This window comes from Capra hircus, chromosome 1 (genome assembly GCF_001704415.2).
Source record: "Capra hircus breed San Clemente chromosome 1, ASM170441v1, whole genome shotgun sequence".
In the NCBI taxonomy this organism is placed as follows: Eukaryota; Metazoa; Chordata; class Mammalia; order Artiodactyla; family Bovidae; genus Capra; species Capra hircus.
Genome location: NC_030808.1, coordinates 65,343,917 through 65,358,465, shown reverse-complemented (window position 1 = coordinate 65,358,465; position 14,549 = coordinate 65,343,917). Strand labels below are relative to the sequence as shown.

Below are 14,549 nucleotides of genomic sequence, written 5' to 3'. Positions count from 1 at the left end.
AAGGAAATGCAAATGAAACAGCAATGGGATATTATCTCTTTCTTAAAATGGCTATTATCAGAAAGACAAGGAATAACAGCTGTTGGCAAGGGTATAGAGAAAACGGAACCCCTGTGCACTGTTAGTGAGACTGTAAATTGTGCAAGCACTATGAAAAACATAACGAGGTTTGGGATGGGCATGTACACACTACTATATTTATAACAGCTAACCAACAAGGACCTACCGTATAGCACAGAGAATTCAGCTCAGTATGCTTCAATAACCTAAACAAGAAAAGAATTTGAAAAAGAACAATACGTATATAACTGCATCACTTTGCTGTTCACTTGACACTAACACAACACTGTTAATCAACTATACTGCAGTACAAAATTTTAAATATTTTTAAAAGATAATAAAATAAAATAGAACTACCACCCAATCCAACAATTCTACTTCTGGGTATTTATCAGAAGGAAATGAAAATCTAACTCAAAAAGATATCTGTACCTTCATATTTATTCCAGAATTATTTACAATAGCCTAGACATGGAAACAACCTAATTGTCCACTGATGGATGAATGGATAAAGAAAATATGATATACATAGACAGAGAACAGAATGTTACTCAGCCATATTAAAAGAATGAAATCTAGCCATTTGTGACAACATGGATGGACATCAAAGGCATTATGCTGACTCAAACAAGTCAGGGAAAGACAAATACTATACACTCACACTAAAAAACAGAAATCTAAAAATCAAACAAACAAAAATACTGAACACATAGAAACAGGGAACAGATTGGTGGTTGCCAAAGGTAGGAGGTGTGGGGTGGGCAGAATCAATGAAGGCGTTCAAAAGTCAAACTTTCATTATAAAATAAGATCTGAGGATGTACTGCACAGCATGGTGATTATAGTTAATATTACTCTACTGTGTATTGAAAGCTGCTAAGAGGGTAGATCTCTAAAATTCTCATCAGAAGAAAAAAAGTTTTTGCAACTATGTGTGATGACACATTAACTAGACTTATTGTGCTGATCATTTCACAATATATAGAGATACTGAATAATTATGTTGTACATATGAACCTAAGATAACATTTTATGTCCATTATATCTCAATAAAAAAAGAAAGAAAATAATCAAACAATATTCTATATACAATAAACACTTCAAATACAATGACATAAGTTTACAGTAAAAGGATAGAAATAGCTATAACATGTAAACATTAATTTGTTTTTTAAAAGTATTAGCTATGCTAAAATCACATAAGGTCAATTTCAGAGCAAAGAAAATTACTGGAGATAAGTAAAAACATCACATAATGATAAAGGGGTCAATCCACGGAAGGTATAACAATTCTAAATGTGTGCAAACCAAACCACAGACCTTAAAAATACAGAAAGCCAAAACTAATGAAGCTAGAAAGAGATAAATATATCCATAATTAGAGTTGGAGTTTCTAATTCACTCTACTCTAGGGATTTGACAAGAATTACCAGACAAAAATGAGCAAGAATATAGAACTCAACAACACAATCAACCAGTATCTAGTTGACAAATATAAAACATCCACTCAGAAAGAAAAGAATGCTTTCATGTTCTTCCATAGTCTATAGAGTATCTACCAAGACAGATCATATCCTAGGCCACAGAACAAATCTCAACAAATTTAAAAGAATTAAAATCATAAAGTGTGTGTTTTCTGACCATAATGGAGTCAAAACTGGAAATTTTCTTGTTTTTGATTTCCAAACACTTGCCATTTAACTAAAATACTTCATAAGTAATTGATGATTCAAAGAAGTCAAACATGTATACTATCATGTAAGAAACGAATCGCTAGTCTAGGTTTGATACAGGATACACGATGCTTGGGGCTGGTGTACTAGGACGACCCAGAGAGATGATATGGGGAGGATGGTGGGAGGGGGGTTCAGGGTTGGGAACTCATGTACACCTGTGGTGGATTCATGTCAATGTATGGCAAAACCAATACAGTATTGTAAAAGTAAAAAAATAAATCAAAAAAAAAAAAAAAAGACCAAAGAAGTCTCAAAGACAATTTTTAAAACTATATATGACTGAATGAAAATTCAGACACACATATCAAAACTTGTGGAATCAGTTAAGACTGTGCTGGGAGGAGAATTAATAACACTAAATGTATACCTTAGAAAAGAGAATGAAAATTCTCAAATCAATAACATGCTCCCACTTCAAAAAACTAGAAAAAAAGAGCAAAATAAGCTCAAAGAAATACTAAAGATAATTCAGGATAAAATGGAAAGAATAAAACAAAAGCAATTAAACAAAAGCTAGTTCCTCAAAAAAAAAAAATCAATAAAAATTTACAAACCACTAGTAAGACAGACTACAAACTATCCAAATAAAATAGAAAGCTAAAGTAGTCCTATAACTAATTTTAAAAAGTGAATCTGTAGCATAAAATCTCATAGTCTCCAGGTCCAAGTCCTCTCATTAGAAAATACTTACAAACATTTAAAGAATTAACACCAATTTTATACAAAATATTCCAGAAAACAGATGCAGAGAGAACATTTCTCAGTTCATTTTATGAATCCAGTACTACCCTACTATGAAAAGCAAACAAGACAATAGAAAGTTCACTCAAAAAGGAACCTGTATTTAAATATAAAATGTATAACTATAATTTAGGGAAAAAAGAAAATAAGATACAAAGTGAGACAAAGAGTTCTAAAAGGTGATATCAAAGAAGCACAACCTATAAAGGAAAAACTGATAAACTGGACTCTAAAAGTCTGATTAAGTGGGTGAAAAGATAAGTTGAAGACTGGAAGAAAATAAATATCATATTATACCATTTATATGTGGAATCTAAAATATGATACAAATGAACTTACTTACAAAACAGAAATAGGCTGACAGTCATAGAAACGAAACATGGTTACTAAAGGGGATAGAAGGGGAAACAATAAATTAGGAGTTTATGATTAGCAGATACAAACAATTATATAGAAAACAGATAAACAACAGGGTCCTACTGTACAGCATAGGAAACTATATGCAATATCTTGTAATAAACTATAATGGATAGGAATAGAAAAGATACACATATATGAATCATTTTATACTGTACATCAGAAACTAATACAAATTAACTACTTAAATTTTTAAAAAAGTTTAAAAATGAAATAACAAACAAAAGAAAAAGACTGAAGAAAATAACTGCAAACCATGTATCTGACAAAAGATTAGTATCTAAACTATACAAGAATACCATAATGAGACATCACCAGAAAATGATCAGAATGGCTATAGTAACACTAAATGCTGGTAATGATATAGAGATACAGAATCACTCATATACTACTGGTGGGAATAAAAATATTATGATCACTCTGGAAAACAGTTTGGGATTTTCTCATAAAACTAAACATGCGGCTACTGCACAACCCCTGCAGCTGCTCTCCTGGACATTTATACAAGGGAAATGAAAATTTATGTTCACAAAAATATGCACACAAATGTTCATAGCTGCTTTAATCATAATCAGAAACTGAAAATCCAGATATCCTTCAGCAAGTGAAAGGTTAAACAAGCTGTGGTACATCCCTACCATGGAATGTTACTCAACAATAAAAAAATTCAACTATTAATACATGCAACAACTTCAATGAGTCGTCAGAGAATTATGCTGAGTGAACAAAGCAAACCTCAAAAGGTTACATACAGTATGATTCCATTTATATAACATTTTTAAAGTGACAAAATTATTGAAACAAAGAACTAACAAGTGTCAGGAGTCAAGGATGAGGCTGAGGGAACTGGAGGGTAAGGATGTGGCTCTAAAAGGGCAACATGAGAAATCTCTGCAGTGATAGAAATGCTCTTTACCTCGAGTATATCAATTTCCTGGTTGTAGTAGAATACTAATAGTTTAAGATATTTCTATTGGGGGAAGTTGGCTAAAAAGTACATGGGATTTTTCTATATTACTTCTTAAAAACTGCACAAGTCTATAATTATCTTAAAAGTTTATTTACAAAACTGGGATGACACTAAAACAAAATCTGGGAGGATATTTACAACTCTACTTCTCATATATTTTAAAAGAAGAAATTTCTCAAATCCATGACCTCAGTTTTCACCCTAGAACACCAGAAAAAGAAGATAAAATGAAACCCAAGATTAATCAACAGAAAGGAAATAAAAAAGACCAAATCAGGAATCAATGAAATAAAATATAGGAAAACAATACAGAAAAACAATGAAACCAAAACTTGCTTCTTATGAAAATCAGTACAGTTAATAGCGTCTAGACTAACCAAGGAAAAAACTCAAAACACAAATCACCAATATCAAGGATTTTAAAAGGGACATGAACACTTATCTCACAAACATTAAAAATATACCAATTAATTTGATGACGTGGGTTATTCATGTCTAAAGAAACAATAAAATTTATTTGGTCATAAATATTTCACTTACCTGAATATTTAAGGAAATGTAATTTGTATTAATACAGTAAATAATGAAACAAAATTAAGGATACATTCGTATAGCACCAGTTCTCGTCCCAATAGCCAAGATTTTCTGAACTGGATCAAAGGCTAATGTGGTGGGCTGATAAGGAAAACCATGCCGAACTGTCTGAAAGAGAAAATACTGAAAATAGTCATCAGAGAAATAAAAATTAAAGTCACAAGATACCACTATCCAACCAGCAGAATAACTACAATAATTAATTTTATTAAAAAAGACCACCAAGTGTTGTTGGCAGGAGTGTTAAATCACAAACACTTTGGAAAAACATGTTGCGGTTCTTTAAAAACTAAACATATACCTGTCCTATGACCCAGAAAGTTCACTCCTATGTATGTAACCAAGAAAATAATGAGCTTATGTCCACATAGTAATTTGTATAAGTACCCCCCTAACAGCTTTAACAACCTAGAAAAAACTCAAATGACAAACAAGAGAATCAAACATCAAAACTGTGGTATATGCATACAATAGAATAACTCAACAATTAAATAATAAAAACTAATGACAGAAACAAAAACATGGATGATTCTCAAGAACATTATGCTAAGTAAAGGAAGCAATACACAAAAGAGTATGTATAGTATTATTACAAATATATAAACAAGCAAAACTAACCTATGGTGAAAAAAATCAGAACTGGTTTTGACTTTGACCACTTGGTTTGACAAGTGGTTGACCTGAAGAGAACTGACTAGAAAGGGCATAAAGGAACTTTACTAAGTGAAGGTAATATTCTATATTCTGATAAGGTTTGAATTTTACATGTGTATACTGTAGTCAAAACTCATAAAATGGTATAATAATATTTGTGCTTTAATATATAAATAATATGAGTGTTCCAGTATGATTCTTTCAACTCCACTGTATGTTTGAAAGGTTTCATAATATCACAATGAGAAAGAAAGAAAAATGTAAAGAGCTCATAATATCACAAAAGAGATAAGACTAACATGTAAAAAAGTAATATGCAATATTAGATGAATTAATTTCAAAATGAAATATGCTAGAACCTTTAAAACAAAGAGGACTCACATAGGTCAGGAAAAAAGAGATTCTGTATCTTGTTCAGTCAAATATTTAGTGCTCCAAAAACTACTTCTAATGGAAATATTTTTATAATATATTGCTTTCGTAAATATTCAAAGATGAAAAGATTAAACATAGCATGTAGTTTATCTATAAAATTCATTCCCCAGATAAAACAAAGTAGAGTTCAATGCATAAATTTCTCATTTTCCTTTAAAGCATATAAGAATATATATGCAAAAGCATATTAACTAATACATAACCAAATCTGTATTTTTCTTACTTAGTAGCATATTATAGAAATATTTCTACAAAAAAATACGTTTAGATGTACTTCAACCTATTTAAAGATTGTAGAGCTCATTATAGTATGAATATACCAAAATATCTTTAAACAACGAACTATTTTTCAATAATCTCCAAAGAATTCTCAAATAAGTTAGCAAAAAATATATTTAGCAACAAAACCCACTTTCTATTCATGATCCTTAACTGAGGTATTTCCCTCTTCATTCTCAACTGTCCTTGTTTTGACTTATAAACAAAATTTTCAAGAGGAAGATACTCATAATTCCTATGCAGATTTAATAATCAGAATATAGTTTCTCTCAAAAAAAAAAAAACAGAAGAGGTAGGAACACTTCCCAACTCATTTTATGGCCAACATTACCCTGATCCTGGAAATTAAGTCATCACAAGCAAAGAAAACTGAAGACTACTAATTAATTAATATGGATATAAAAATCCCTCCCCAAAATACTAGCAAGACACTCATCAACAGAAAAGTGGCAGATTTACTGAGCATGGCCCTGCCCACCAGAGCAAGACCCACTTTTCCTGATAGCTAGTCTCTCCCATTAGAAAGCTTACACAAGCTTCTCATCCTCATCTATCGGAGGGCAGACAGAATGAAAACCACAATCACAGAAAACTAAGAAAAATGATGACAAGGATCAGTCTTGCGTAACTCAATGAAGCTATGAGCCATATCATGTAGGGTCACCCAAGATAGATGGGTCATGGTGGAGAGTTCTGACAAAATGTGGCCCACTAGAGAAGGAAATGGAAAATAAACTTCAGCATTTTTGCTGAATAACTCCATTCATGATAACCCCATGAACAGTATGAAAAGGCAAAAAGATCTGACACTGAAAGATGAAGCCCCCAGGTCAGTAGGTGTCCAATATGCTACTAGAAAACAGGAGAGAAATAGCTCCAGAAGGAATGAAGAGGCTGAGCCAAAACAAAAATACCATCCAGTTGTGGATGTATCTGGTGGTGAAAGTAAACTCCAATGCTGTAAAAAACAATACTGTATAGGAATCTGGAATGTTAGATCCATGAATCAAGGTAAATTGAAAGTGGTCAAACAGGAGATCACAAAAGTGAACATCAACATTTTAAGAATTACTGAACTAAAACGGATAGGTATGGGTGAATTCAATTCAGATGACCATTATATCTACTACTGTGAGCAAGAATCCCTTAGAAGAAATGGAATAGCCCCTATAGTCACAAGAGTCCAAAATTCAGTACTTGAGTGCAATCTCAAAAATGACAAAATGACCTGGGTTCATTTTCAAGGCAAACCATTCATCATCACAGTAATCCAAGCCTATGCCCCCAAGCACTAATGCCTGAAAACAAGAAGTAGAACAGTTCTATGAAGACCTACAAGACCTTCTAGAACAAACACCAAAAAAAGATGTCCTTTTCATTACAGGGGACTGGATGCAAAAGTAGAAGTCAAGAGATACCTGGAGTAACAGGCAAGTTTGGCCTTGGATTACAAAATGAAGCAGGGCAAAGCGTAACAGAATTTTGCCAAGAGAACACACTGGTCATAGCAAACACCTTCTTTCAACAGCACAAGAGAGGACACTACACATGGATTTCACCAGATGGTCAACACCAAAATCAGACTGATTATATTTTTGCAGGCAAAGATGGAAAAGCTCTATACAGTAAGCAAAAACAAGACCAGGAGCTGACTGTGGCTCAGATCATGAGCTCCTTATTGCCAAATTCAGACTTAAATTGAAGAAAGTAGGGAAAACCACTAGATCATTCAGGTACAACTTAAATCAACTTCACCTGTTAAATCAAATCCCTTATGGTTATACATTGGAAGTAACAAATAGATTCAAGAGATTAGATCTAATAGAGTACCTTAAAAACTATAGACAGAGGTTCATAACATTGTACAGGACGCAGTGACCAAAAACAAACTCAAGAAAAAGAAATTCAACAAGGCGAAATGGCTGTCTGAGGAAGCCTTACAAACAGCTGAGAAAACAAGAGAAATAAAAGGCAAAGGAGAAAAGGATATATATACACATCTGAATACAGTGTTCCAAAGAATAGCAAGAGAGATCAGACAGCCTTAAGTGAATAATGGAAAGAGATAGAGGAAAACATTAGCATGGGAAAGACTAGAGATCTCTTCAAGAAAATTAGAGATAGCAAGGCAACATTCCATGTGAAGATGGTCACAATAAAGAACAGAAATGATATGAACCTAACAGAAGCAGAAGATATTAAGAAGAGGTGGCAAGAAAACACAGAACTGTACGAAAAAGGTCTTAATGATCCAGATAACAATGGTGTGCTCACTCACCTAGAGCCAGACATCCTGGAGTGTGAAGTCAAGTGGGCCTTATGAAGCATTACTATGAACAAAGCTAGTGAAAGTGATGGAATTCCAGCTGAGCTCTTTCAAATCCCAAAAAAGGATGTTGTTGAAGTGCTGCACTCAATAAGCCAGCGAATTTGGAAAACTCAGCAGTGGCCACAGGACTAGAACAGGTCAGTTTTCATTCCAATCCCAAAGAAGGGCAATGCCAAAGAATGTTCAAACTCCCACACAATTGCGCTCATTTTACATGCTATCAAGGTAATGCTCAAAATCCTTCAAACTAGGCTTCAAAAATATGCGAACGGAGAACTTCCAGAAGTAGAAGGTGGATTTAGAAAAGGCCAAGGAATCAGAGATCAAATTGCCAACATCTGTTGGATCACTGAAAAAGCAAGGAAATTTCAGAAAATCATCTACTTCTGCTTCATTGACTACACTAAAGCATTTGACTGTGTGGATCACAAAAAACTGTGGAAATTCTTCAAGAGATGAGAACACCAGACCACCTTATCCTGCCTCCTAAGAAACCTGTATACAGGTAAAGAAGCAATAGTTAGAACTAGCCATGGAACAACAGACTGGTTCCAAATTGGGAAAGGAGTGTGTCAAGGCTGTATACTGTCACCCTGGCTTATTTAACTTATATGCAGAGTACATCATGCAAAATGCCCAGCTAGATGATGCACATCAATTAGATTGATGGGAGAAATATCAGTAACTTCAGATATGCAGATGATACCACACTAATGGTAGAAAGAGAAGAGGAATTAAAGAGCCTCTTGATAAAGCTGAAAGAGCAGAGTGAAAAAGCTGGCTTAAAACTCAACATTCAGAAAATGATCACTTCATGCCATCTATTTCATGGCAAATAGATGGGGAAAAGGTGGAGACAGTGACAGACTTTATTTTCTTGGCATCCAACATCACTGTGGACAGTGACTGTAGCCACAAAATTAAAAGACACTTTCTCCTTGGAAGAAAAGCCATGACAAACCTAGAGAGCATATTGAAAAAACAGAGACATCACTTTGCCAACAGAGGTCCATATATTCAGAGCTATGGTTTTTTCAGTAGTCATGTATGGATGTGAGAGTTGGACCATAAAGAAGGCTGAATGCCAAAGAACTGATGCTTTCAAACTGTGGTGCTGGAGAAGACTCTTGAGAGTCCCTTGGACTACAAGGAGATCAAACCAGTCAATCCTAAAGGAAATTAACCCTGAATATTCATTGGAAGGACTGATGCTGAAGCTCCAAAATTTTGACCACCTGATGTGAAGAGCCAACTCACTGGAAAAGACCTGAATGCTGGGAAAGATTGAAGGCAGGAAGAGAAGAGGCTGACAGAGAATGAGATGGTTGGATGGTATCATCAACTCAATGAACATGAGTTTGAGCAGACTCTAGGAGTTGGTAAAGAACAGGGAAGCCTGGCATGCTGCAGTCCACAGGGTTGCAAAGAGGACTTCCCTGGTGGCTCAGATGGTAAAGCATCTGTCTACAATGTGGGAGACCTGGGTTTGATCCCTGGGTCGGGAAGATCCCCTGGAGAAGGAAATTGCAATCCACTCCAGTACTACTGCCTGGAAAATCCCATGGACAGAGGAGCCTGGTAGGCTACAGTCCATGGGGTCACAAAGAGTCGGACACGACTGAGCGACTTCACTTCACTTCACTTTAGCAACTGAACAACAACAAAACCAATTACAGCAACATATGAAAAGGAATACATATGACTTCGTAGACTTTATCCCAGGAAAGCACATCTGGTTTAACATCAAAAAAATATTTAACGTAACATACTATCTCAATATACCATCTCAACAGATGTGAGAGCTGGACAATAAAAAAGGCTGAAAGCCGAAGAATTGATGCTTTTGAACAGTGGCATTGGAGAAGACTCTTTAGAGTCCCTTGGACTGCAAGGAGATCAAACCAGTCCATCCTAAATGAAATTAACCCTGAATATTCACTGGAAGGATTGAAGCTGAAGCTCCCATACTTTGGCCACCTGATGTGAAAAAAGTTTGAAGGCAGGAGAAGAAGGGGTCAGCAGAGCATGAGACGCCTGGATGGCATCACTGACTCAATGGACATGAGTTTGAGAAAATTCTGGAAGATGGTGAAGGACAGGGATGCTGCAGTCCATGAGGTGGCAAAGAGTCAGACACAACTGAGTAACCGAACTATCTCAATAGAACATAGTAAAAAGTCACATGGTCATCTCAATAGACGGAGAAAAATTATTTCAAAAAATCCAACACCCACTTATATTTAAAAAATTCAACAAATGAACTGTAGAGAACTTTTTCAATCTGATAAATGGCATGCACAATAAACCCTCAGCTTACGTCATACTAATCAGTGAAAGAATGAACGGTTTCTCTCTAAGGTCAGGAATGAAACAAGTGTGTCCGCTCCTGTCACTTCTACATCCTTTCCAGGACAATTAGGTGAGGGGTGGCGGCGGGTAGGGGGAAGACATCCAGACTTTTTAAAAGATAACTAAAACTATGTGCTAATGACGTGACCTTGTGCATATAAACCTAAGAAATAATCGAAAAAATTATTAGAACTAAAAAGAAGTTAGGCAAGATTGCAAAATTAATGTACAAATTATATTTCTATATATACTAGTGATACCCTATCCAAAAGCAAACTTAAGAAAACAATTTCATTTACAGTAACAACCAAAGTAATAAAATACTCAGTAATGAAATGAACAAAACAAGTATAAAACTTACATGCTAAAAACTATAAAACATTGTTGAAAAAAATTAAAGAAGACCTAAATAAAGGAAAAGCTTCTCAGATACATCTATTAAAATATTGAAGATTGTTCAGGTGACAATACTCCCCACTGATCTTCAGATTCAATGCAACCCCTAAAAAAATCTAGTTTGTTTCCTTTATGTAAAAATTTGACAAGTTGACCCTAAGATTCATATGAGTACTCAAGAGACCCAGAATATCAAAATGGTCTTGAAAAAGATGAACAAAGTTGAAACATTTATATTTTCCATTTTTAAAACTTATGTGAATCTACAATAATCAAGACAATGAGTTACTGGCATAAGGATAAACACTTAGGTAAGTGGAACAGCATTTAGATCCCAGAAATAAACGTTCACATTTTCAGTTAATTGATTACTGACAAGGGTGCTAAGACAATTCAATGAGAAATGAATGGTCTTTCAACAAATGACACTGGAAATGAGTCATTTGGATATGGATATCTGGATATCTATAAGCGAAATAATCAAGTCGGACTCATATACACAAATAACTCAAAATGGATCATAGACCTAAATGTAAGAGGCAAAACTATACAAATTTTAGAAGAAAACACATGTTTTAAAATCTTAGCGACTTAGGATTAGGCAATGGTTTCTTAAATATGACACCAAAAGCAACAAATTAAAAACATAAATTGACCCTCGTGATAATTAAAAACTTTTGTGCTATAGAGGAAACTATCAAGAAAGTTAAAAAAAAACACATAAACAGAGAAAATATTTGTAAATCATATCTAATAAGGCATTTATATCCAGAAAAAAATAAAGAACTCTTACAACTCAGTAATAAAAGACAAATAATTCATTTTTCCTCAAAATTTGAAACAGAGTTACCCTATAACCCAGTTATTTCTCTCCTGGGTATATAACAAAGAAAAATAAAGATAAATCCCAAATATACACCCATTTTATAAGATATTTGGAAGTGTATAGAATAGAAATGTGATTTTTAACACTGAAATCTTAAATCTGTATATTCTTTTTTTTTCATTTTAGCTTTATTTTTTATCAAACTCAACACATAATTTTTAAATGTCAGATAATTCTATAGGACATATCATGAAAATTAGAAATAATCTATCCCCTTCCTTTGCTCATTTCCTGCTTTCTAGAGGCAACCACTTTTTAATCTTTTTTGCTATTTATTTTGGCACTTACCTAAGGTGTCTGAAAATGACATTTTTATATTGCTATTAACTGACTTCTCAAAAAAATTCTTTCTTCTCTCCCACCTCTTCATTACACATACAAGCACCCTTGCCACATCTCCAACTTCTCAACAAATCTTAGCAGTCAGTGTTAACACTCTATTAATACTGCTCTCTTATTTTGCCTCACAAATGTTTTATCCCCTGATATTACATTTTTTAATTTGCATTTTCTAAGTTTTTATGTACTTGTCATTAATTCAATCCTAAACTTTGCCCCAGCTGCCCAAATTATCTTTCAGGGTGTTAAACACATTGGGTATATGGATTCAGAGAGAGAAAGGAGAGAGAGACAGAGAGCCAAAGAAAGAAAGGGAGGAATTATTTATAAAATGTTCAAACAATCCCTAGTGACTTAAAAGCAAATCAGTTGCTGCCTATCTCCAGGAACAGAAAGAGAGATGGACTACTACAAAGGTTACAAGTGATGAAAAAAATCTGTCATAGTGATTTCACAGGAAACATATTACCTACTACAGTATACATGATTTTAGATTGTTTTAAGCATTATAAAGTAAGTACTTAAGAATACAGGCACAAATTCTAATAAAATACTAGTAAATCCAATCCAGGAATGTTTACTAAATGATGATAAACCATGACTAAATAACATGTATTACAGAAATTTAAGTATGTACATGTACCTCATATTTCATTTGTTACTAACATATTTCACTCTTTTCTTTACCTTAACTTAAACTTTAAGTTCTCCAGGCCTCAGCCTTGACACTGAGGGCACTTCTGCTTACAAAATAAGACTTGACAAGATATAGACACAGAAAAGCAAATAATATTCTTCATGATATAAACATATTTGCAACTACCATTTCTGAAAAGAAGTCTGTACCTTACAGATTGATGCTACTTCCTTTGAATGCAATCATAGTTTCTAAATGTCTATAATTCTGATTGGTTGTTTCACTTAATAATGTGTTCCCATGACAGTAATATTTAAATTGAAACAGCATTTTCAGAAAAATATAAATACTTGTGAGTTTTTCTTTCATAAGCATGGAAGAGAAAAAAAATTAAGTATATCTTTGTTGGATTTAGATGGAGTTTGGCTGCCTAAACTCACTTAAATTAACAAAGCTCAATATCAGGATATGTATTGATGTTCATTAAATCAAGTTTTATCAAAAGATAAAACTTCACTGTTATATCAATAGGTTCTGGAAAGACATCTGATAAAATTCATCGGTCAATCCAAGTAAACATCTTATGTAAAATTAGAGGATTAGAGAAAAACTAATTATAGATAATAAATATTAACAATAACAAAAATCACAACAAATATAACACTGAACAGTAGAAAGGTATAGCCATTCCCATCAAAGTCAGGAAGAAGAAACACATGTTTATTTTTTCTGTTATTATTCTGATTTGTTTTATAGATTCAAGCTAATTTAGTAAAACAAGAAATGAAATAATAAACATAGAAATACAGAAAAGTAAAAAACCAAACTACTAAAACTGTCTTAGAAGAAAAAGAATCTGGTAAGTTGTTTAGATGCAGACAAAAATCAGCAACTTCTCCCTCCACTAAAAAAATAACCAATTACCCAATATAATGTTTTATTCAGTAGCATTGAATATTTTCTAATACATAAATTGGTTAGGGAGACAAAACATTTTTCACTAGACTGGAAATTAGTGACTAATGATAGAATTATATTCATATGTACCAATATTTATTTAATAATATAGAGGTTACAACACAACTGCTAGAATACTATGAGAAATGCAGAACTGATATAACTAGTTTCTTCTGTAGCTACTACAACAAAATCCCACCAGGATTTAGTATTCAAGAAGAAATTATTTGTTCATGTACTTCAAAAACTCTCATTATTGCCCTGTGATTTGAGGTGCTAAAAGTATCTCTTTTCAAAGTCATCTACAAAAACGTTGTTTTCTGTAGGAAAACATACTTATACATAGGAAAATCTAGAAAATTTATTTATATATAGTAATAAATGTGGTCTTAATAATTAGTGTTTTTCAAAAATAAAATATTTACCTACTTATCTCTCAAATTCCAAGTCAAAGTCTCACTTCTACAAAAAATGTTTGCTTAAATTCTAAGCCAACATCACAGTTTAGCACTTATTCAAAATTACTGAAGAATGATTATTGCCCTTTGGTCTCCCCAAGTAAATTCTAAACTCCTTTGTGAGCAGGAACAACGCGTTTAATATTTCCCTTTCATGAAGCTTGGTGGTTTAGTCTCTAAGTCGTGCCCAACTCTTTGTGACCCCATGAACTGTAGCCTGCTAGGCTCCTCTGTCCATGGGATTTTCCAGGCAAGAATACTGGAATGAGTTGCCATTTGCTTCTCCAGGGGATCTTTCCCACCCAGGGATCA

At 33.5% G+C, this 14,549-nt stretch overlaps 1 protein-coding gene across 5 annotated transcripts in view; it reads right to left on the bottom strand.

The window, feature by feature from the left end:
* STXBP5L (syntaxin binding protein 5 like) overlaps positions 1-14,549 on the bottom strand; it is a 317,733-nt gene that overhangs the window by 258,690 nt on the left and 44,494 nt on the right. For all 5 annotated transcript variants that reach the window (XM_018043989.1, XM_018044072.1, XM_018044062.1 and 2 more), the window contains exon 3: positions 4,529-4,626. In XM_018043989.1, coding sequence (XP_017899478.1) covers positions 4,529-4,626 — 98 coding nt within the window. The remainder of the gene's footprint in view (positions 1-4,528; positions 4,627-14,549) is intronic.